This window comes from Macrobrachium rosenbergii, chromosome 7, assembly GCF_040412425.1.
Source record: "Macrobrachium rosenbergii isolate ZJJX-2024 chromosome 7, ASM4041242v1, whole genome shotgun sequence".
NCBI lineage: Eukaryota > Metazoa > Arthropoda > Malacostraca > Decapoda > Palaemonidae > Macrobrachium > Macrobrachium rosenbergii.
Window position 1 is genome coordinate 15,592,162 of NC_089747.1, and position 26,707 is coordinate 15,618,868.

Consider the following 26,707-nt stretch of genomic DNA (forward strand, 5'->3'; position numbering starts at 1 on the left):
AATTTCAATCTTAGAACATTAACGTAGTTTTCCCATTGCAGTAAGGAGACTGTTAACTTCCTACAGTTGAATTTTATGTGACAAGACAGAGGGTTCGAGTGACCGCGAAAGCTGCAGGTGGTCCTGACCCACTTTCTTCGGCTACAAGATCTTTCTCTCCTCTATTCTTGTCTCACAAAGCTTCCCACACGCCTGGGCAGCTTGTTTCATTCTACTTCCCCTAAAAAAACGATGTTTTATAATCATGATCATTTGCCCCGTAGGGGGTTAGTGCCATCAGTGCACCTCATGGGATCCACTGTGGGCATTACTAAAGGTTCTTTGCAGCGTCCCTTCGGCCCCTACCTGCAACCCCTTTCATATTTTTTACTGTACCTCCATTCATATTATCTTTCTTCCATCTTGCTGTCCACCCTCCCTTAACAATTATTTCATAGTGCAATTAAGAGGTTTTCCTCCAGGTACACCTTTCAAGCCTGCTTACTCTCAGTTTCCTGTCCAGCGCTGAATGACCTCATATGTCCCAGTGCTTGGCCTTTGGCCTAAACTCTATATTCCATTCCATTCAGTTCCTATAATCACGATCGTTTTCACTGGTTCTTATCCATTCCAGATTTGTTTTTTAAATCTTCAGATTTTACAGAGCAGGTCGCAAACTCCATCTTGCCGTTCTCATGTAATTAATAGTGAAAACTGGCAATTTTTTATGGCATATATCCGAAAATCATAATACACTTTTCACCTCACGGAATTGTTCAATTTCAATGCGAGGAATCCGTGCACTATTATTTTCCGGGCAATGCATAGCGCGTAATTGGAGTTTTTCATCAAGATTGTCTGTTTAGGCACCTTGCCTGGTGACGATTCCAAAAATGTCTTATTTTTAGTTTTCTGTAAAAAAAAACAAAACTATCGTGCCAGCTTTGTCCGTTCACACCTTATTCTTCCCGTACCTTTTTCTGTCCGCCTTCAGATCTTAAAAACTACTGAGGCTAGAGGGCTGCAAATTGGTATGTTGATCATCCACCCTCCAATCATCAAACATACCAAATTTCAGCCCCATAGCCTCAGTAGTTTTTATTTTATTTAAGGTTAACTTTAGCCATAATCATGCTTCTGGCAACGATATAGGATAGGCCACCACCGGGCCGTGGTTAAAGTTTCATGGGCCGCGACTCCCACAGCATTATACCGAGATCACCGGAAGATAGACCTATTTTCGGTGACCTTGATCATACGCTGTAGTGGCTGTACAGAAAACTCGATTGCGCCGAAGAAACTTCGGCGTATTTTTTACTTGTATATATTTTGAATTCACATTTGAACAGCAGAATAACGAGCTTAAAGATATAAAGGCATCATTAGACAGCAAGTATTGATTACTACACAACTTCTTTTTCTGTCTTTCTGATCAGCGATGAATAGTTACAAACACATTCTCTTAAGTACTTAACACTTTTGTATCAATTGCATTTGCATGTTTACGCGGTTCCACAACAGCGCTCTGAAGCACTCAAGTGAATAGCGAGCAATGAGCATTTCTTGTCGGTATCTCCAATGCATTTTTTAGGAATAGAATGGACCATAGAATTTTCGGCCCAAGGCCAAGCGCTGGGACCTATGAGGTCATTCAGCGCCGAAACGGAAATTGACAGTCGAAAGCTTTTAAACGCGTAACAGGAGGAAAACCTCGCAGTTGCACCATAAAACAATTGTTAGGAGAGGGTGGAAAGTAAGATGGAAGAAAGAAAATATGAACAGAGGTACAGTAAAAGGAATGAAAGGGGTTACAGCTAGGGGCCGAAGGGGCGCTGCAAAGAGCCTCAAGTAACGCCTACAGTGCACCGCATGAGGAGCACTGGCGGCGCTAGCCCCCGAATGCGTTCTATACGAGATGAGTAGATGGTCAAGGTCAATATTTCTGAAGCGTCTTCTTCAAATTGCTCAATCTTTTTTCTGGAGAGGCTGCGCATGGTATATGACGCCCTAACATGTCAACTATGGAATTTTCATGAACTCCAATGAAAGACTGCATAAACCTGTATCCGTCAAGCGTGCCTAAATTAATAAAAGCAAGCCTAGATAAAGCTGATCATGTGCACTTAACAAATCAATATAAAAAAGATATCTATGCCAAAGTCGAAATACAAAAAATGATAAAATTAATGAATCATCCAGTAAAGAATAAAAGTAGAATTAGGTAACATATACAGTGCGCCGTCAGCACCTCCACAGAAACCGAGAATGACCACCATCCAACATGAGTTGCTAAAATCTCTCTGGGATTGATGCTTGTTCGAATGAACAATATTTCGAAATCTTCACAGAACTCGCAAAGTACGTCTATTCCACAATTGCCTGCTGAGTAAGCGCATTTAGCCGAAGAAACTGAAAGTGTCTCAAGATTAAGGCACTGTTATTTAGATGTCTCGATAATTGTAGCTCGAGAAGATGAGTAATAGAGAAATGTTGGTTTACTTTTACTGAAGGAAAGTGGGAAGTCGGTTTATAGCAAATCATATTGTTTTTGTTTACGAAAAATCACTTTGATTTTGTATGTCTGTAGCATTATGGGCAGCGTCCTTAATAACCATTCCTCATCTGTCAACTCAAGCACTGAATATGTGCCTGGTAGTTCGCCGACTGTTGTGTGTCGTTGGCGTGACTGAAAAACCAGAGCTAGCAATCTTGATTAATATATTTCAATGAACAATTCCTACACGGAACGTAATATTTACCAAGCATTCCTTTGTTTTCTTGGGAGTATTTGCAGCAACATACTTCTTACTGGCCTTTGTTACTAAAAGGAACATTTTCATCTAGAAGTTCTACACAACTTAGGTACTGCTTTAAAAGAGAATATTTACATTTAAATATTTTAAACAACTTGGGTACTGCCTTAGAAAAAAGAATACTTACATTTAACTATTTTAAATAAAATGGGTACTGCCTTAAATAAGTATTTAATTTAAATGCTTTCAACAAAATATGTATATACTGCCTTAAAAAAGAACATTTACAATTGAATGTTTTCAACATAACAGGCACTGCCTTCAATGAGAATTTTTACATTTAAACGTTTTCAACAAAATAGGTGCTGCCTTAAAAGGAATTTTTACATTCAAATGTTTCAAACAAAATAGTTACTGCCTTAAAAAGGAATATTTATATGTAAATATTTTAAACGAAAGGGGTACTGCCTTCAAAAAGAATATTTTTAAAAACAATTGTTTACATTTAAATGTTTTAAACAAAATTGCTACAAACTTAAAAAGGAATATTTATATGTAAATGTTTTAAACAAAATAGTTACTGCCTTAAGAAAGGAATATTTATATGTAAACGTTTTAAACAAAATAGTTACTGCCTTAAAAATGAATATTTAAATGCAAACGTTTTAAACAAAATAGGTACTGCCTTAAAAAGGAATGTTTACATTTAAATGTTTCAAACAAAATAGCTACTGCCTTCAAAAAGAATATTTATTACGTTTAAATGTTTTAAGCAACCCATGTATTGCTTGAAATTCCTCCTGAATAGTAAAACTAATTTTAAATCAAAAGCAATGCCATGAATTTCAGGTTCTAAGAATTCTAGATCACTTTGATTAAAATGTGGACGCTTTCCCCTGATCACTGTAATTCAAGTAGCAGTGAGTATGGTAGCGAAGGTTTATGGGTTCGCAGTACATTGCAAATTTAAATTTCACAGTAATCTACTGAATAATAATATCCAGGTTGGATAAAATTCCATCTTTCTCTTCTTCAGAAGTAAATCTGACAGAGGATTCATAATGCATGAAGTAAAAAAAAAATTTACATCTCCAGATGAGGGCCATAAACCTATGTTATCAACATAACGGTTCCGCTATGATAGGGTAATATGTCTCCAATTTGCTGTAGATAATGTGTGTTTATGGTCAAAATCTGGAGAAGTAAATATTTCTTATAAACTTCAGGGATCCGTGACTTCATTAAATGTACCCTGAGACGAAACGATTATATATGTATATATATATATATATATATATATATATATATATATATATATATATATATATATATATATATATATATATAATATATATGTATATATATTGCATATGTATGTGTATATATATTCTATATATATATATATATATATATATATATATATATATATATATATATATATATATATATATATATATATATATATATATATATCTATATATATAGTCTGAGATTCTAATTTAAGCAGACACTTGCCCTTGTATATAACTCTGCCCTAAAAATGAGAGACTGAGAATCTCTAAAAATACAGAACTGAGAAAAATGGTAGATACTGCAGTTTTTCCTTGCCTTACAACTGATTTTGCAGAAACTGCAAATGGGATCCCCTAAATACTCGTGGAAAGCATTGAAGAATCATTCTGAAACTGCAGTAACGTGTGTATTTTGTGTTTCACGAGCCCAACAGGTGACGTATCTCAGTTTCGAAAATTTTGCAGATACTGCAGTTTTCCAATTTAGGGCAGAACTATGTTGTATCCAGAAAAATTAATGTTACATTTTAAGCTGCGACTCAGTAGTCAAAGTTCTTAACTATAAATTAACCACGGAGAACTTATAACAATGGTTAAAAGTTAGGTTAAGTATACCTTAGTTTAACCAGACCACTGAGCTGATTAACAGCTCTCCTAGGGCTGGCCCGAAGGATTAGATTTATTTTACGTGGCTAAGAACCAGTTGGTTACCTAGCAACGGGACCTACAGCTTATTGTGGAATCCAAACCATATTACAGCGAAAAATGAATTTCTATCACCAGAAACAAATTCCTCTTATTCTTCATTGGAGATTCGAACTCGCGGCCAGCAGGTGCTAGCTGAGAACGGAACCCCCTCGTCCAACGAGGAACTATGATTAAAGGTATTGATATATAGCGGACCATCCTATCACTGCATAAGAAACGAATAAAAGTATAAATTTAGGGTAACTAACATAAACGCCAATCAGTGCATCTTATACTAACTTCACTTGCTCATGGGCAGTAAGCACTTGTCACGAAGAATCATAAACGGTGCAACTATAGTATGATATCTGCCGAGCTGTTCGCGACCTACCAAAAATCAGAATGCTATCTACCAAACAACCTAATTAAGGCCTATGGCAACTACTTCCTCAAACTATATACAAAAATCTTTGATCCCCCATGGGCTAGTACTAAACACGGAGAAACAGTGACTCACCTACACTGTTTCGTCGCGTTTAGTACTAGCCCCTGGATGGTCAAATGTAGAAAATGGATAGTAGATATACCAAAGGAGCCAAATTAATGTGTTTGAATATAATTTAGCCTTAACCTCGCTTTTCAGACTGTAAATGATACAAATACCCAAAAGAAATATAAAACGGGATTCGCATACAAAATATATTTAGATTTTCCTTTCAATGGTTTTTTCCTATATTACCCCGTTTTATATTTGACCACCTGATGCGGAAATTATTTCTCCTAATAACAGTTATCGGCATTTCCCCTGCAAGTCATTTGGGATGAGGTTGCTAGCCCCATTACCTTCTCCATCGGTGAGTGAGTATCCTTTTCGTTGGGAGTATATATATATATATATATATATATATATATATATATATATATATATATATATATATATACATTAGACTAGATATATATATATATATATATATAAATATATATATATATATATATATATATATATATATATATATATATATGCTATGTATATTATATATATACATATATGTATATATATATATATCAAAAAATGTCTCACAGTTAAAGGGAAGTATATAAATAATTTCTGCATCTCCCCTGACCAGGAATCGATCCATGCCTTGTTGGGTTGATGTGTGAGTGACAACGACATAAGCTATTTAACTACGGTACGTACAAACCGACGAATCCAGTGCGAGACAGATGCGAAGTAAAGAAATTTAACTAAAAGAAAAAAGGTAAAACCACGATACTTGTCTCATGTTCCCACTGTTCTTGGCTACTTGAACGCATTTATCTAGATAACAAAAACATGTCAGACTGATTCTTTGCTTTACCGGGTAATATGTAAAAGCCAAGTTGACTTGACATCGTTCAGAATGTTATTTTTTTCACAAACCAGAAATGGAAAGTATGTCAGTCAGCGACCTCTTCGATGTGCTGTGCAACTGGAACGAGAAAAATGCCGGAAAAGGTGCCCCGGTTCTTCCCGCCGGAAGCGCGCGGGAAGTGAGACTACAGAGGAAGGCGCCCACGCAAACGACCACCTTCTTCATTATACAGTATTTTGGCTGCTGTTGCCGACTGTAGCCTCCATTCTTCTTTGCTAACCACGCGAATATTTCGTGACCCACTTTCACGTAAGTTTAACCGAATCGCTGTACCACTAAAGGTAAAATAGAGTGGTGGTCTGCTGGGTTTTCCTATCCTTGAAGAGAAATTTTACGCTATGGTACTACCACATCGAAAATTTTAAGAAAGCAAGCACATAATATATATGAAATTTAGCTTAGGAAGTAGTACTGCTTTATTCAAATAAAATAATACACGCACGCACACACACATTATATATATATATATATATATATATATATATATATATATATATATATATATATATATATAATACATATATAATAGTATATTTTGTATACACATGGACAGATGCATGCTAGTTTACATGCACAGTTATATACAAAATGCTTTAGATGGCCAATATATGAATAACGATGTGCACCTTTCTCTCTCTCTCTCCACACACACACAAATATATATACACATATAAGTATATGCTTGCATATATATACACATATGCGTATATACAGATATATATTATATATATATGTATATATATTATATATTATATATATATATATATATATATATATATATATTTATATATATGTATATATATTATATATATATATGTATATATATATATATATATATATATATATATATATATATATATATATATATATATATATATATATAAGTGACAGACACAAACAAACCATTATTGTGTTCTACACCATCCACACCATCCATTGAAACTAGTTGAGAATCGTAAACATGGTTGGTCAGTTTCAACAGGATTAAGTCAAGTGTCCACTGGACGAAAATTAAAACCATTCCGCATGCTTAATGCGTTGAAAATCCCATTGCTTAACCGTTCTACTGGCTTCTGTGACCTCTACGTACGCCATGTTTAGAAATGGGTGCCGAGGTGCGCTTCCATTAGGCTCACTGAAAAATGGGTATGCTAGACAAGATTGGAGATATTTATCATATTAAAAAATCAGATGTAGACAAAACGTACGTATTTCGAGAAAGGAGAGTTCTAAACTGAGTGCTTTAAATTCACTTAATTCCTGTTTCGAATTGGAATATAAGATTTAGGGCAAATGCTTAAGCGCTGGGACCTATGTGGTCGATCAGCGCTGAACGGAAAATGGAGAGTGAGGTAGATTTTAAAAGTGTAACAGAAGGAAATCCCGCAGTTGCACTATGAAACAATTGTTAGGAAAGGGTGGAAAGTAAGGTGGAAGAAAAAGAATATGAACAGAGGTACAGTAAAAGGAATGACAGGAGTTGCAGCTAGGGGCCGAAGGGACGCCGCAAGAAACCTTGAGTGATGCCTACATTGCACCGCGTGAGGTGCACTGGTGGAATTATATCCCCCTACGGAAAAAATTCCGGTTTGTGTTATCGTCTGTCATTCAGCATTGGCAGAATTTCTCGAGAACTGTTTGAAACGGATGTAACTTCAGCTCAGTCGTTAAAGCCACGGAAAGAATCTAAAAAAAAAAATAATATATATATATATATATATATACATATATATATATATCATTTATATATATGTATATATATATTTATATATATATACATATATATGGTTGGAACATGATTCAGAATACTAACATTATGGCTGTGGTAAGTTCACACATACTTACACACTCTTTTCTATATATATATATGCATATATTGTATATATATTATATATATATATGTAACACATATAATATATACCTACATACAAGCATACATACATATACTGTATATATATATATATATATATATATATATATATATATATATATATATATATATATACATATTTTATATATACATTTATATATAGTACAAATATATATATATATATATATATATATATATATATATATATGTATATATATATATATATATATATATATATATATATATATATATATATATATATATAGCTTAATGATAAATAATTTGCTAAGACCAGGAAGAACATTCTTATTGTACAAGCTTTCGAGGTATAAAACTCATCATCAGGCTGAAAAAATGACAAGGATGAGAATCAATAAAATTACAATGAAATGAATTGTCATAATAAATCTTCAGCAAAAATACTACGAAATATAAAATGAACAAGTAATACAAACTAAAAGGGTGAGACGTAAAATAACGAAAAATTAAAAAACAAAACATAAAAATATGAAAATAAAACTAAAGTGAAATGTAAAAACAAACTACCACTCCCAAAGTGAAATAATTAACGACCTAATTGAGTACCTACTATGAAATTAGAATGATAGCTAGTTGAATACCAGACGAGTTGTTGTTCAATTCCTGGCTTCATCTTTTTAATAGTCAAGCGACTCTGAAATTAAAAGGTCCAGTCTATTTGAACAAAAAGACAGTACCCGAAAATCCAGGTCAGTGAAAGGATGGTCCTGTGCTAAACTGTGTTCTCTAATGGCAGAAAAGGTGGTTTGGAAAGGGGAAACCTAGTTCTAATAGAAAGACCTCTGTGTTCCAAAATTCTGTGTCTGAGCCAAAGGGAACTGATCCACGTATCGCAGACCACACTGCGAACAAGTGAACAAGTAAACGACACAGGAATTAAGGTCCACAGGCAGAGTAGGCTTTCTCTCAAAAGTGATCTTATTGTAAAAGGATTACAGAAAACAAACTGGAAACTATTTGGAGAAAACAATGCTTAGAAGTATTTTTTGTAACTTTTTTCGGACCATATAAGCTACTATGACCAAGGTAAGGCAATTTAATGTACTTTACATCTTTACTAGCAGTACTGTACACCGGTCTGGGACAAAACTTTCATTTAAAAAATTTTTCAGAACTTTGTAAAGCAAAAAATGGGATATGAGTTTTCAGAAAAATAATTCTGGAGGAAAACCATATCATGATGAAATAAATTAAAAATCACAACAAACATTGTAGGCTCTATTAATCAAAGTATTGAGTTCATCTTATATACAACTTTGGCTAAACTGAGGTAATTCAATCCCAAGCCAGTAAAAGTATTTTCCCTATAAACAGTCTCAAATTTGCCGCTATTTCTGTATACTATGTACATCTAAAAATGACAACTTATTATCCTATTCCAAATCTCACAAATAAAAGAAATGTTAGTGACGAGAATTAAAATATTCAAAAAACAAATAACATGTGATAATTCCTTAAACACAGGGAAAGTATCATCTACATACCCAAGGTAATACAAAGGTTTGAAAGCACTAGGCATTCAGACATCCAAAACTTTCACAATAACCCATGAAGCAATCCGCACATACAGGTCCTAGTGCTTTCAAACCTTTTTGATTACCTTATATGTAGATGATACTTTCCTTGTGTTTAAGGAATTATCACATGTTGATTTGTTTGCAAGTCATTTAATTAAGTCCAAAACCTGTCACCCTAACATTTCGTTTTACTTGTGAGACGGAACAGGATAATAAGTTGTCATTTTTAGATGTACAGATATACAGAAATAGTGGCAAAATTTGAGACCCTCTGTTTATAGGAAAAGTACTTTTTTACTGGCTTGGGATTGAATTACCTAAAGTTTTTCTGCCAAAGTTGTGATAAGATGAACTCAATACGCACTTTGGATTAATAAAGCTACAATGTTTGTTGTGATTTAATTTATTTCATCAAGATATGGTTTCTCCAGAATTATTTTTCTGAAAATTCATATCCCATTTTTTGTATTTACAAAAGTTCTGAAAACTTTTAAATGAAAAAGTTTTGTCCCAGACCGGTGTGTACAGTACTGCTAGTAAAGATGTAAAGTACATTAAATTGCCTTACCTTTGGTCATAGTAGCTATATGGTCCGAAAAAGTTACAAGAAATACTTTTACATTGTTTCAAATAAGTTTCCGGTTTGTTTTCTGTAATCCTTTACAATAAGATCATTTTTGAGAGAGACGCCTACTCTGCCTGTGGACCTTTAATTCCTGTGTCGTTTACTTGTTCACTTGTTCGCAGTGTGGTCTGCATGATGTGGATCTAGTTCCCGCTGGCTCAGACACAGAATTTGGAACACAGAGGTCTTTCTATTAGAACTAGGTTTCCCTTTCCAAACCACCTTTTCTGCCATTAGAGAACACAGTTTAGCACAGACCATCCTTTCACTGACCTGGATTTTCGGGTACTGTCTTTTGTTCAAATAGACTGACCTTTTAATTTCAGAGTCGTTGACTCATTAAAAAGATGAAGCTGGAATTAACAACAACTCGTCTGGTATTCAACTAGCTATCGTGTAATTTCATAGCAGGTACTCAATTAGGTCGTTAACATTTAACTTTGGGAGTGGTAGTTTATTTACATCACACTTTAGTTTTATTTTCATATTTCTATGTTTGTGTTTTTAATTTTTCGTTATTTTACGTCTCACTCTTTTAGTTTGTATTACTTGTTCATTTTATATATTTCGTTAGTATTTTTGCTGAAGATTTATTATGACAATTCATTTCATTGTAATTTTATTGATTCTCATCCTGTCGGTTTTTTCAGCCTGATGATGAGGTTTTATACCGAAAGCTCAAAATAAAAAGAATGTTCTTTCCTGGTCTTGGTAACATTATTTATCATTAAGCTAAGATTTCCAAGTAGCTGCCCAATTACTGGGTATACATCCATATATATATATATATATATATATATATATATATATATATATATATATATATATATATATATATATATATATACACATATACACATATATACACATATATATACATATATATACACATATATACACACACACATATATATATATATATATATATATATATATATATATATATATATATAAAGCAAAAATGATACTAAGAACACATGATAATATTCACAAGAGGTCAAGGACCCTAAACTAGAGTCTAGCGACTCCCGCAAATAACTCCAGTAAGTGGTTCACGTGCGACCTTCTTCTCTACCATATGTCGCTCAAAGACAAACAATATGACCAACTTCAGGAAGCACTACTTATTCATACTCGCCAATGATGAATGCACAGTTTTTGAGAGTTTGGGAATAGGTGCATAAACCCTCAGTACATACCGTATTTCAAGTAATCGGGAGCTATTTCACAGTAGTTAGTACGAAGTGATTACAGTATTCAAGAACTGTTCCACTTACACGCGGTCAAGTCAAATGAACACATCTATAGATACACTAAAAGAAAACTACGTTTTAAGTACTAAAGAATACATAAACTCCTCAAATAAACTAACCACAACCATAAAGCCAAACCATTTTTTTTTTTGATGGGGGGAGGGGCGGGCTGGCTTAGAGACCCAGACGGGCCTAACCGTCCAAAACAATGTGGACCACAATACGGAAAAAAGTGTTAACGGAAAATCCCTCATTAGTGATTGAGTATGAACTGAGATTTAAGTATGAATTAAGACTGTTTAATGCAAGCACATTATTCTTGTATTTTCTGTACCTCCTTATCATAGACGTTAACCTCACTGAGTAGCAAAGGGTCATTACAGATTTCGTGCTTTCAAATCGGCAGCAAAACTGAACTCGCCCATGCGCGTTATCCACCGTCATTTAAACTGCTTCGATTTTGCCACCCTTAATGGCGGCAAGAGGCTGGATGATTAAAAGCAAATTTCTAGCTGTCTCATTTCCAACTAGGAGTCCAAAAATGCCACATATTTTTTGACAAAATATGAACTTGTATGTCAAATCTAAGGCCGGTCGAATTCACAAGAATGTAAAAACAGCCCGCAAATATACAACATACAAACCAACTAATTTATTATTATTCACGGGAATCAAGCCTTACTCAGCAACCGGAAGGCCATGAAATCACGAATCGAGCTTCTGCAAAGTGTTTAAAGAAGTAACAGGGCGGATAAGAACCATAGATTACGCATAATTAAGTAGGAGTCTTCTTGGGTGTATCCTTAAGACATGACTTTGGAATGTTCCGGTTATGGTACAACGGGATTAAGAACATTGGTTGTGTGATCATAATTCTTCGTTCTCTATATGAGAATGTATGACATCAAAGATTACGCGCCTGGAAAAATACTGACATAATATCAGCAATCAGTAAAATTACAAACTCATTCAGGGGATGAGGGTGTCAATACTAATTAGTGATAAATAATTACAATGGCCATACATGCATTTTTCGAGACCTACAATAGCTCCTATATGATGACACAAGGATCTCGAGATCTCGTGACATCCTTATACAATATGCAAGAAATTCTACACGTTAAGTATAGCTAATAGGCTGAGAGAGTATGGCATACATATAGCGATGCATCAAAACATCATATTTTTTTACCACCAGTACAAAATATCTAATACTGAATATAATAAAGCGACGTAAAAATAACACACACACTTAGAGCATAAGAAAACTGCTTTGATATGACAAACTCCATGAAAAACACACACAAATTAATGATTAAATGCTACAGTATGACAAAACAACACGGGGAATTAATGATACGACATGGCAACATGACTATTTATGAGTATGATGACAACAAGCAAAGTTACGACTTGACAATGCAAGAGGAACCGGAACCATGGGTAGAAAAAACATGACGAACTCAAGGTAACATGAAAGCATTCGTCAATTTCTGACCTTCAGTGAATTGGTTATATTATCATCAAATAAAAAAGTCATTTGATCTTTCACAGGTCATTCATATCACATAAGAGTCTGCCTAGAGTATTTCCTGTGTGTTTGTTACCTTTATCTAGGGCTACACGTTATATATTAAAAAAAAAAAACAATAATATTAGATAGACCTCATTTTCAGGAGCACATGCGAATCTCCGCAAAATCTTGTGTCCTAGATTCAATTTTTTTTTTCAGTAAAGAACTATAACCATTTTTATTTCACTGTGATAAGCACTCCATTCACAATGACTATATATTTCAGTCGTATCATGGCCGAAACTGACAGAAGGAACTGCATCGCAGATATATTCCCAAATTACGACGTCCAAACCTGACCTACTATTTATAACCCGAGGCGCTAAATCCTGCCTTCTCCGATGGGCTCGCTGCCCTCTTCCACTGGCTTTTTTTTTTATATATATCTTCTTGAAGACGTTGACACGCGGATACATTTTCCTGCATTCTTATGCATCTTTAAGACAGAATTTCGGCCCAAGATCGGTACCTTTGCCCGAACAGCCTATTCCTAAACGTTTCCAGCCAACAATATAGGTCAAACCACTTCAACAAAAGCGTGACTCACTCTGGTTACATGTATGACATTGATGCAAAAAATAATTCCTTTAGTTACCTAATTATAATACATAGTTAGGCCTATAAATTTTATCAAAAGCCAGGCCTAGGCTATATAATATGTAAGCTAGTCTTTTTTTTTAAGACAAACCTATACGAAGCTAGCAATTGTGCTATAAAATATTACCTTCCAATCGATACTGTTATACGAAATGGATGGTATAGAGTATGTTAATCCTGGTAAAAATATATACTGACTGCTCCCTTGATGTACAGCACATACATTGTTGTTAAACGATTCTGTCTTGTGTGGAAAAATTATGTCACATTAAGCCTACAACAGTCTGCAGGATCATGCAAGCAATTCACACAAACGAAGGACCTCGACTAGGCCTATGTAACTTTCTGGTGTATAGGAAGTTCCAATCCTAACAGTAGCAGTGACTATATCTACCTCTCGCTCATTAAAAACTGGCATTTCTCAAACCTACATTAACAAATGTTAAACACTGACGATAGGTGAATCTTTAGTCTTCTTACTAAATGGGTAACTTTTATCCTATAAATAATTAAAAAATACCCATGCCAGGGAATTTAGCATTACATTTTTAGCAGTACATTAAATATCTAGCAAGGCTTGCGACCTTACCTCTGGCTTCGGAGTGTCATTCTTAAACCGAATCTTCTCATAGATTCTAGTCAGATACACAACACGTAGCAGCCTGATCTAGTCTGAATAAGAATCGATGTTTCGTAGCTTCTTTTTATAACAAATTTTAAATGTTAAGAGAAGTGCTTAGGGTGTGTCGATGATTTTAAATGATCATATAAGAGGCGGCATTTCTTCAGCTCATTTCCGTTATTTTCACATCACTCATGGTAGGATATGCCTTTAGAATTCTCCAGTCACAAAACACTGCTACGGCAAGAATCGAAGTGTTAAACAACAGGAAGAGTTCTTTGATCTAGCGGAACAAACTTCTTCTACATACAGACACCAAGACAGTGTAAGCACTACTGAGTCTGACTACTCAGTCTCCGAGACCGGTCTGAGCAACAGGTAGGTTGCCGTGGTTCAACTGTCACTCCGGGAGCCAAGTTTTGTATTTGAGCTTGGACCGACCTACCCTTGTGACCCAATTTAGTTTGTTTACAGTGCATTTTTCACTCCGTTGACCTCCTGCTGGCACCGACCATGGTGGCTCATCCAGTGGACAAAATATTCACCTTCTCGCGCACGATTTTTTTTCTAAATCCTAGTGTCACAGAGCCGATTAGCGCAGGTAGCTACCTAATCTACTAGCCTAAAATAATTAAGCGGACACTTTAATTTGATAGTTAGCTATGAAGTAATATTTCATATGAATGCTTTTGCTTCGTTTCCTTCACTAATGAGAGGAAAGCTCTAAAATATTGGCTATCATTCACACCGGAGAACACTAGCCAGAAGGTAGAGAGATGGGGGCGGGAAGGAACATAACGGTACAAGGTTGTTGCCGCTTAGCCTCTTATCGATCTTTATTTGTTTTCCAACCGGACTCCTCGAGTGAAATACATCAAGCATACACATTGCAAACTCTCCGTTAACGTTATGAATATACTATGATACACTTGTAAAAGTTAGACCTTATTCTGGAACATCGTCATCATAAAATTCAGCCCAGGGTTTTCAGGATTGTTGCTATATATGTCTGTACAAGCGTTTTACTCCAAGTTCCTCCTGCTTTCTCCCGTACCTCTTGGTTAATTGGAGGTAACTCCTGTTTGGGGAGGGGTGACCCGTCAGAAGTTATCCGTATTATAGCTGGTTTTTAAAACGCGAAATTTTATATTAACATTACTGCAAAATTATGAAGCGGTCAATACTGTAGACAGAAACTTTCCATGAAAACTCTCTCTCTCCCCATACATTATATATATATATATATATATATATATATATATATATATATATATATATATATAATGTATATATATATATATATATATATATATTTATATATATATATATATATATATATATATATATATAATGTCGAAAATACCCCTCAACATCGAAATCCTTATATCTTAGGAATAACTTATACCCAAAGGGTATTTGACCTTTGGGTGTAGGTTGTTTCAAGGGTATTTGAGGCTTAATAATTGGGTATAGAAATGTGATTGCGTATAAATGGAAAATTTCAGAGATATATATATATATATATATATATATATATATATATATATATATATATATATAGAGAGAGAGAGAGAGAGAGAGAGAGAGAGAGAGAGAGAGAGAGAGAGAGAGAGAGAGAGAGAGAGAGAGAGAGTATGTATATGAGGAAAGTGAATCAACGAAGTGCAACAAATTGCACTGTTGTTTTCCTTTTTCTGGGCCATCTATTCTGTTCATATTCATTATCATTTGTTAATTTATGATAGAATTTATATAGATACATATACAAGATACACATGCATATATATGTGTGTGTTTTGTGTGTGTGTGTGTGTATATATATATATATATATATATATATAGTATTATATATATATATATATATATATATATATATATAAATTATGAGCGTATATACTCACGGAGACAGGTGAATAGAGAGATCTTAAAATGTACCGTAATTTGTTAAACCAATGCGCAATCACTTATCAGTCGCAAGAAACCATAGCTTTAACTGGAGCAGAATGATGATCGCCCGTAACCGAGACAACTTGACTAATTATTCTCCACGGAAACTAAAGAGCATCTAGGAAAGTCGGTCTGCGTTTTTATTGTTACTGTTATTGTCCATAAGAAACCAATGATTTCACTGCGGTAACTTTCTAAGGAGACTCAAATGCTAGTGTGTCCAAATGTAAATTAATAAAAAAAGTCTGAGAAATGATAGAGAAAGTAAAATAACAGATGCTACTAATGAATATCTATGTGTATACAAACACACACACACACACACACACACATATATATATATATATATATATATATATATATATATATATATATATATATATATATATATATATATATATATATATATAATTGGCTTTTTTAAAAACCTGATTTTCCAAAGCTTTCTCTCCCTGGCAGCTTACTCACTACAGTTTCTTAGGCCTAACTACAAGGTACATAATTTACAGCTTAGGTGAAAACAAACCACTATGGTTTTATTTGTTATTTATTTATTTATAATTTTTTTAATGATTCATACCTCTGCTCATCACCCGGAATGGCTCCCAGTTCCTCTCGTTAGTGAAGAGTGGAGTGTCATAGCCACTTGGTTACAGTGACACCCCTCCACCCCGCCGCGGACACAAAAACCGTTAAACGGAGAACCATAACTTAGCTTCGCCCTATAGGACTAGAGAGGCGACCTCATCCGGGAAGCTACTGGGCATTTCAATGCAGGATAAGGGTGGATGACCTCCAGTACCCGATGTTCTCATCAAAGTGGAAGATCCATTATGATTCCTAACATCTCCCCGCTTAGTTATGGTGAACCCTGTGATAACGTAGACTGTGAATATACACCCCTAAGCAACGTTCATGACACGAAAGCCTAAAAAATATACTAATTTAAGAATAATTTATTTTTTGCACCGGTACTTTTTTTTGTGTGTGTGCCTGCGTAAAAATGTGAGTCTATACCGCAAAATCATTTCAGTTAGTTGTTTACATAAGACGTTACTTAGTATCCTATTGCGCAATTCTGACTTGAATGCGGTCGAGATAGATGTAGATTTTAGCACTGAAGATGATTTTGCAATTTATGCTTTCTTTTTTTAATTTTTCATTTTCATGCCTATCATTATCAGCAAAAGTTTTTCTTCTTCTTCTACTTCCTTAGTACGGTCGACTATAGTGCTGATGCCGGGGCTGGAGAAGGACATGAGGCTAGGAACCTCATCCTAAAACAATGATACAAAATACGAAGATATTTTACCAGATTGACATCTGTTGGATACACACCTTTTAAAAGTAAAATGTTATATATATATATATATATATATATATATATATATATATATATATATATATATATATATATATATATATCTCTCTTTTCTGACATTTGCTATTCCTAAAGAGGTCATTGATCTTGGATGCGAACTTCTCAGAGGAGAAACTAATGCACGAGTTTCCACTCGCGAAACTGCATTTTTGTACTAGGCAAATTGTCGGTCTTGCTTCCTTGCGCTCGGGTTCCATACCTACACAATTATCTTTCCTATGTTTCTCAGGCAAGGGCTTTCGCTTGTAGTACAGTTAAAGCGGCGCAGTTCTTGGTTTCTCACAAGCATTGCGGTTATATGTGCAGTTGCGTTTCTTCCTCTTAACTTCACGTCATTTAAATAAATAGGGAAGGTAGCATGACCATGGCTTCGCAAACAGGACAGACAGACAGGAACAAGATAGGCAGGCAGATAGACGCACTCAGATTAGTCATGTTTTTATTCCTTTTTTAGAGAAATTTGATGAACTGGTTCCAGAAGTGAATTAAAGATATGATAAGAAGACAGGAATTGCATCCCAGGCGATTTAGAACGAGTTGACTGATAATGGTTTGTGACATTTTAGTGAGATAGTCTAGATTTTTTTTTTTTTTTAGCTGCACTTTTCATTTTCTTTTTCTTATTCCCAATCGGAATAAACTTACTGTGCCTCGAAGCAATATTTTTTGATGATATATTATTCATTCTGCTATAGCTTATCACGAAATGTGTACAAAGTCAAAAGTTTACCGGAACATAAGAAAAACTATGTAGCAGTTTTTTCTGATCAACTTATCGTACGATTTTACTTTAATGTTCATGCCCTTGCATGCTTTATCCAGATTGCCAATAATGCAACGAGCACCACCATTCTTACTTTATCTGCTGATTTGTAGATGAACCCCAGTGCCGAAAACTTCCTTACCTACACAGGAGGCTCATCAACAGCACGACGAACTACTATATACAAACTTTCACTATATTATTTTGCAATAAGGCCCATTCATTCCAATGCCTCTTCCACTCTAATTATAGTATCTGTACTTTTTAGGTCTTTCTCTCCTCCTCCTCCTCCTCCTCCTCCTCCTCCCAACACTTTGGAATTATACATTCATTTCTCCAGCCCATTGTTCTCCATTCTTTCTTCATGACCGAATTATCTTTAAATATTCTGATCCATCCTTATATCCTTTCCCTTTTTACCACTACTTATGCATATCTCCACATTTCTTATTATTCAACTTTTCTAGAGAAACATGGATTATGAAAATAGTTCATCTCAGCAGCTTCAGAACTCTTCTATTTAGTTTTCTATAAAAGAAACTATTGTGTCGGCTTTGTCTGTCCTTCCGCATTTTTCTGTCCGCCCTCAGATCTTAAAAACTACGAAGGCTAGAGGGCTGCAGATTGGTATGTTGATCATCCACCCTCCATTCATCAAGCATATCAAATTGCAGCCCTCTAGCCTCAGTAGTTTTTTTTTTATTTTATTTAAGGTTAAAGTTAGCCGTAATGGTGCGTCTGGCAACGATATAGGATAGGCCACCACCGGGCCATGATTAAAGTTTCATGGGCCGCGGCTCATACAGCATTATACCGAGACCACCGAAAGATAGATCTATTTCCGGTGGTCTTGATTATACGCTGCAGCGGCTGTACAGAAAACTCTACTGCGCCGAAGAAACTTCGGCGCATTTTTTACTCGTCTTCATTTCCATTCAATATGTAAACTTCACTTCTGCAGAGCAGAGTTGGCTAGGAAGTTCTGGGAGGCTCAGCAACCCCTTGACCTCGATAAACACTTAATTTTCTTTCTGAGGTCCAAGTTTGTTTATTAACTTTTTTCCCATGTATTACTTTCCACACACACACACACACACACACACACATATATATATATATATATATATATATATATATATATATATATATATATATATATATATATATATATATATATATACACTTAATGAAAGATTAAAAATTCACGTGGCAAGCGAGCGAATTCCATGCAGTTAAAGCACCATATAAAATATTTTATTAGAATATAACCCCAATAAGATCTCTATAGAATTACTGATTATAATAAACTATTCCAGATATACTCGTGCAACATATATTATGCTAACGAGAGAGATTAGGACACATATGAATGAGGATACTGTCCATGCGGTCAAAGATTATAAATAGGCCTACCCCATCTCTTTTCTTTGCACTGCTTACATAGCGTTCTCTTCATTCCTGTCTGACTTACAGTTATACAATATTTCCAACCTCTACCACTTGGCATTCCTTCTGTGATCTAGTGCCTCTATTGTCCTTTGCATGCATCTTTATTATACCTTATATATACTGTATGTATATATATATATATATATATATATATATATATATATATATATATATACATATATATATATTCTTTTATTTGTTTTTCTGTATGTACATTTGTTTTTCCATCTAGATTATATACTGCTGTTCAGTGTAAAAAATATTATCGAATAAGATTTCTTGAACATTCAAAGAACATGTTACTGAGGTTCTGATTAAGTAGTCCGAATTGAAATATATATATATATATATATATATATATATATATATATATATATATATATATATATATATATATATATATATATAAAGTCTGTGACTTTTCTCAGTTGCCAGAGGTTGCGTTGGCCAATATAGTCGAAACCACAGCATCACGTAAGAAGCGGAAGTATTATATTACCTTTTAGCGATCGGCCACAGAGTGTCCTCTCTATTTTTCCCATCTTGAAGAACCAGCCTTTTGAGGGTTATCACTTGTATGTGTCACAATATTGAGCTCCACTGTGACTATAGAGTTCATTCATTATGGAACCCCGGGGATTCTCCCCTCACTGAAAGATAGGAGACTTTACCGGCAAAAAATAAAGTTATCCGAAGACGAAAGAGGAGCACTTTAGGTCCTCATGGAATCTCCAAATCAGAGGTCAAAGGTTGACCTTGCAGGAAGGACGGGTGGCTGTGCGCTTGCCGTTAAATCTTTCTATGCCTGTAGACCCAAGCATTTAATTGGGCTGGTAGTTAGACAACTATGGTTGCCTAATTAGGATTTAAAGGCCTTAGGGTTACAACCTTAATTTACAAGAGTTTCTGATAAGTGGCAGGCTAATGCTTTCCAGTACCACCAGGAGAAAAAGAGTACACACACACACACATACATATATATGTGTGTGTGTGGCAAATCGTTCAGGCTGAAGTCATGGCTGGTTGAACAAAAGCTATTACTAAGCAGCTATATTTATTCATTCTTAGCTGATAGTTTTTCAGGAATTAACTCGAGGCTTTCTTCAGGGCTGCACTAGAAGTGGAACTGCATTCTGGAATACAGAAGCGAAAGACCAAAAAGCTTGGTAAAAAAAAAAAAAAAAAGATTCCACAATGAAAGTTTAACACTACTTTCACATTAAAGAAAAAAGAAGTTTAACAAATTTCCCAGGCCAGGATGCTTCTCCACGAAAAACTCACTTGCTAATCGAACTTGCAAACTGTGCAAGTTCTAGCTTTCTTGATCTTCCAGATATCTGGGACCGGTGTAGTTTGCCCCAGGCTCCCCGACGAAGGGCAGCCCCAGAGTAGGCCTTCCTGGCTAAGAGAGGGGTCCCCTGTTCTCCTCCTGAGAAGGCAGCCCTACTGAAGGACCTTTCGGCCGCCAGGGCACCCTGGGCTTCCCTATGGAAGGTAGCCCCTGAGAAACGCCTTCCTGTCGGGCAGTGATCCCCAGGTACTGCTGGAGAAGGCCAACCCAGGGTAAGGCCTACCTGTTGGCCCATCCTGCTGTGGCTGACACTTTTTTATAATATGTTACACATGCCTGACGACTCATACTTCTTGAGGTTAATGGCATGAAGAATGGATCTTAAGGAACCTGCAGCCTCTAGCAATGCTGAATTTGACATTCCAAACCCTCGTGTTTGTACAAATAGAAGTCTCTCGCAAAAATATGAAAAATAATATGAATGGGGAGAGTGGAGCGAAAAATTCTTTTTCTTATATTACCAATAATATACAAAAAGGGGTGGAAAACAACGACTTCACTGAAATTCGAGCTAGGAGCTAGAAAGCATCGGTCTTTCTGCTTTGATCAACAACGGCTTTTTCATTTGCTTATTTTCATTTTTAAAAAACCATGACCAATATATATTTGTGTTTGAGAGCGTCCAAACATTCGCGAAAGAATATAGGCGAGTACCACAGGAAAATGAAAAGCAGTTCAATACCAAACGTTTTAATGTTTATTCGTCAGAGCACAAATATGACACATATCAAAATTATAATAAAAAATTAACAAAAGGAACAAGGGTAGTACGGAAAGAGAAAATTTGATCGCAAGCAGAAACACAATACGACGCGAAAAAGGTGTCATAAAAACACTCTTACAAAACTTAAAGTAACATATTAATATCTACAGCACATTTTAAATGGCAAAATTTTCTACTTCAAAAAAGTCCAAGGCTCAAGTTTAAAATACAGACAGTAAAACTATTCTTGGGTGTTTAGTGTATCCTGACGAACATTGGCAACCTCCAATTATCCAATCAGGTCTTCGCTGGATTTACACTTCTGCAGGGTTCCTTGTAAAAGCTCTCAGGAAACGTCTACCAAAGCAATTAAGAAGATTCCATAGACAAAACTAACCTATAAATGGTTTCCACTTTTGTACTCTTAGCATTGGTATATAGTCACGTTGCAGGTTATGTCATAGTCCTTTTGCTGTGTCTCCGACAACTTTAGGATGATGTTCGTTTCCGGTCCGAACTTCCCATCAAGTACTCCGGTCCTGGTAGTTTCGGCCGTAAGTCATTTAGGCCGTAACATCCAGAACAATGTAAGACGTTATTTTTATGGTATTAACCGTTATGTTTATGGTATTTACTGTAAATTATTTTATGTTTTACGTACATCCCCATGGGGCTGGTACTAACACGGCGCCCATTTTGCACGTAAACGTGCTTACGGCCTGAGGTTTGGAAACTTTACAACGGATGATCTCCGGTTGAAATCTCGAATGGGACAATTGAAAACAGCAAGAAAACTGTCGAAAAAAGTTAGTCATGTGGAACTGCAGGTCGGACCGGAAACGAACTTTTACCCAACTTTGACTATGGTAATATATCCCCTTATGAAGTGAAGTCAGAATGCCCTGAAGAACCGCCTATTGGCCAAATATCTAATGAAAATTATTATAAAAATAAAAAAACTTAGCCCCTTCCCTCATAATAATGATAAAATCATAACGGAAAAATTATCAATGCCATTCCGTTCCCTAATACAGCCAAGTCGGGCGCTTCGTAAGTCACATTAGCACCAAAGAAAACGAACTACTGTAGCCACCTAATAGAAAATGAGAGCTAATTTCTGTTCTGTTACGCACTGCAATTTTGTTGTCCGCAACTTTAATAATACTTGATATTTTAATGTACAGATTAAGTTGTTGTCTACTGCAACCATAAATCTCACGTGTATATTAAACTTAAATATATGGAAATAATAAAGGAAAAATAATGAATGTGTAGATCACATCCGAATGTGATAGGATGATGTTCATAATTAAACATCAAACCGTATTTTCAGGAAAATTTGATAATGTTCATGAGTAAACTATGTGAATATATAAGCATTGTGATGAAATTGGAAGTTTGATTATCGAGCAGTTTCACGAGAAAAGTTCAAAGCTAATAAAAAGATGTAAAAATTAATATTAAAATGGAAATGATACCATATAAAATAAAATTACACAGTATTGGTTAAGTAAATGGATAAACCAGCCAATGAATTAAGGAATAAGGAATGAGTAAATAAATCAAGACTGAGTTTGAAAGCAGCAGCGACGAACTCATGGCAGTGCTCATGTTATGAATCACGAAACGGCTTTAATCACATTCGGTTTAAATTAATTGCTCTGCACCCATTTGTTATATACATTAGGGGACAATAGCTATGGGATGGAGATAAGTGAGGCACGAGGAGACTTGATCGGATGGTCGTCAATATATATATATATATATATATATATATATATATATATATATATATATATATATATATATATATATATATATATATATATATGTATATATATATATATATATATATATATATATATGTGTGTGTGTGTTATATATATATATATATATATATATATATATATATATATATATATATATATATATATATATATATATATATTAGATCGATCCCAGGTTTGGACGGAAGTGATATAAGCCCATCTCTTGAGACATCTATAGTGACTGTTTATCTGTGCATTGAATAACCATTTGATGGTTAGTCAACTGAAGTTGGTTGCACCTACTGTGTAGAAGGGATCAGGGCTTACAGCCTCAACCTAAAATACTCGTCAGGAACCAAAATGTTACCACACTTTGGAGGAGTCACTTCTTCTAAGTGAGAATGTATAAAAACGGAAAGGTGACAGAGAAGGCTGTAGGAATCTGTAAGGATTGTAGGATATAACAACGCTTAGCATACCAAGGGAGCTATGAGGTAGGATTTGAACATAGAAAGTGAGATAAGTGACAGAAGGAAGGAGTAGAACAGTGTAGGCTGAGACGAGGAAGATGTTGTGTGCGTGTGAATAAAGTTTTTGTTAAAAAAAAACAGTTTTGTGAGGAGTTTGAAAATCAAGGGCAAAATCTGTATATGGCATATATAGATCTTTAAAAAAAAGCCTCATGATAGAACTGATAAAGGGCTATCATATACGGTACTGAGGATGTATCGTGTAGTAGATAAGTTGTTCAGAACAATTACAAGTTTTCATGTTTGGAAATAAAGTATTTAAAACATGATGACTGGACAGTTAATGGTTTGTTTTAAGAACTGAACTCAGACAAGGGTGTATTATGTCCTCAAGGCTGTTTGATATTTCTTGGATGTTGTGAAGTGATAAGTCCAAGAAGGTGCAGTGGATGTACAGTAGGTGCTAAGTTAGAGGCTAGAAAATGATTTTGTTAATGGAGTGCTAAATAGCTGGTGTATGCAGACGAAACAGTACTGACTGGGAACAGTGAAGAGAAACTGCATTATGTAGAGAAAGAAAATTGAAGTGTTTACCAAAAGTGAGGGATGAGATTAGTGTTCAGGAGTTTGGCTATGAAGAACCAGGAAGATGTAGTAATTAATTTTAATATAGATGGTAAAAGACTAGATTCTGCTGATTTGTATAAGTAGTTAGGAATAAATATGACGGATAATGGAAGGAGGGGAGAAGTGAATCACAGAATAAGTGAAGTAAGAAACGTATCGGGGTGTGTGCCAAGATTTGGTAAGGGACTTAGAGTATCAATAGAAGCCAAGGTTAGAATGTATGAAATTGTTGAGCCAACTCTCATTTATAGAAATGAATTGCGGATGATGAGTGGAAATAAAAAAGCCTGAGGCTGGTAAAATTATTTATTTGCATGTTATTTTTGGTGTAAGGAGAACTGACAGCTTGAGAAATGTGGAGTTAGCTAATGATAAAAAAAGATTACCTAAGGTGAAAGGAAAAAAATGCATAATTTCAAGGGATTAAGAGGACAGCAGGCATGGATACTCTGCTAATGAGCTTTCTGTGTATGAAAGGGATAGCTCTGTGGAAGTTTCCTATACCTAGCCTCATCCAAATTTCAGGAGTTATAAACAGTGCGCCGCCCGGGAATCGAACCCGGGTCGCAAGAATGGGAATCTTGCATGATACCACTACACCAGCGGCGCTTATTTACAACTGGATAAGTCAGGTGTACTGTAGAGAAGGAAGAAAACACCTGTCTCGCACCAACACATGTTTTACACATAAACATAAATAGATCGGTGACCAATGCTTTTTTTTCTCTGGGGCCATTGCTCTTGGAAAACGGCTTAATGTAATTATATATATATATATATGTATATATATATATATATATATATATATATATATATATATATATATATATATATATATATATATATATATATATATATATATATATATATATATATATATATATATTTTGCATGACGAAAGAACATAGCAGGGAAAGGCATCCTGATCCCATAAGGTATGTACAATATGTATATATGTATGTATATATATATATATATATATATATATATATATATATATATATATATATATATATATAGGTATATATATATATATATATATATATTATATATATATATATATATATATATATATATTTACCCGTTTATTTTATTTATTTATACACTGTGTAAATTATGCACGGTGAATGACATTCAGTCAGTGTAAGCTTATTCATGTTAAAAAGCTGAAGGTTGTCTCGCTTTGTAATCTCTATAGACCCCTTCACGGCTAACACATGCACCGAATGTTCCCAAATACACCGCCCTATTGATAAGGATGTGGAATATTTGGTGCTTCGGAAGCGAATTGCGAAATTTTGCCCTCCATAGTTGCGAGGTGGCGTTTGCAGTTTCATTAGGCAGGTTACTGTCCTTCTTCTTCTTCTTTCTCTTCTTCTTCTTCTTCTTCTTCTTCTTCTTCTTCTTCTTCTTTTCCTCCTTCCTCCTCTTTCTCTTTCTTCTTCTTCTTCTTTCTATTTCCTCCTCCTCCTCCTCTTCTTCTTCTTCTTCTATATTTCCTCCTCTCTCTTCTTCTCCTATTTCCTCCTCCTCCTCTTCTCTCTTCTTTTCTTCTTCTTCTTCATCTTCTTCTTCTATATTTCCTCCTCCTCTTCTATTTCCTCCTCCTCCTCTTCTTCTTCTTCTTCTTCTTCTTCTTCATCTTCTTCTTCTTCTATATTTCCTCCTCCTCCTCTTCTATTTCCTCCTCCTCCTCCTCCTCTTCTATTTCCTTCTCCTCCTCCTCCTCTTCTTCTTCTTCTTCTTCTTGAATAGACCTAGGTAAGCAGAGTTGCCCAGATCAGGGTCGGTGACATCGTGTTTTAGAAAGGATTTTTTTTATCCTATTTATTTGTTTATCTATTTTTTTTATCCTGTTAATTCCATTTGTTTATTTTGTTTATTTATCTTTGATAAGGCCTAATCAGGTATGTCTAACGATTCATCAGTGTCAGTAAATGAAGGTAGCATGAATGGAGACACCCCACCTCGAGAGTTGATAATTAAAAAATCAGATGTCAGCTATTATGTCTGCATATCCAGAAACGA

General features: G+C 34.9%; 1 protein-coding gene and 1 non-coding gene across 2 annotated transcripts in view; both read right to left on the bottom strand.

Annotated features, from left to right (window-relative positions):
* LOC136840162 (heparan sulfate 2-O-sulfotransferase pipe-like) overlaps positions 1–14,696 on the bottom strand; it is a 30,356-nt gene extending 15,660 nt beyond the window's left edge. The window contains exon 1 of the mRNA XM_067106612.1: positions 14,187–14,696. Within this exon, the coding sequence (XP_066962713.1) occupies positions 14,187–14,227 (41 nt within the window). The 5' untranslated portion in view covers positions 14,228–14,696. The remainder of the gene's footprint in view (positions 1–14,186) is intronic.
* A 10,521-nt stretch (positions 14,697–25,217) lies between these two features.
* TRNAG-CCC (transfer RNA glycine (anticodon CCC)) lies at positions 25,218–25,288 on the bottom strand. Its single transcript has one exon. It is a non-coding gene; the product is annotated as a tRNA-Gly (tRNA).
* Between the last annotated feature and the right edge of the window lie 1,419 nt (positions 25,289–26,707).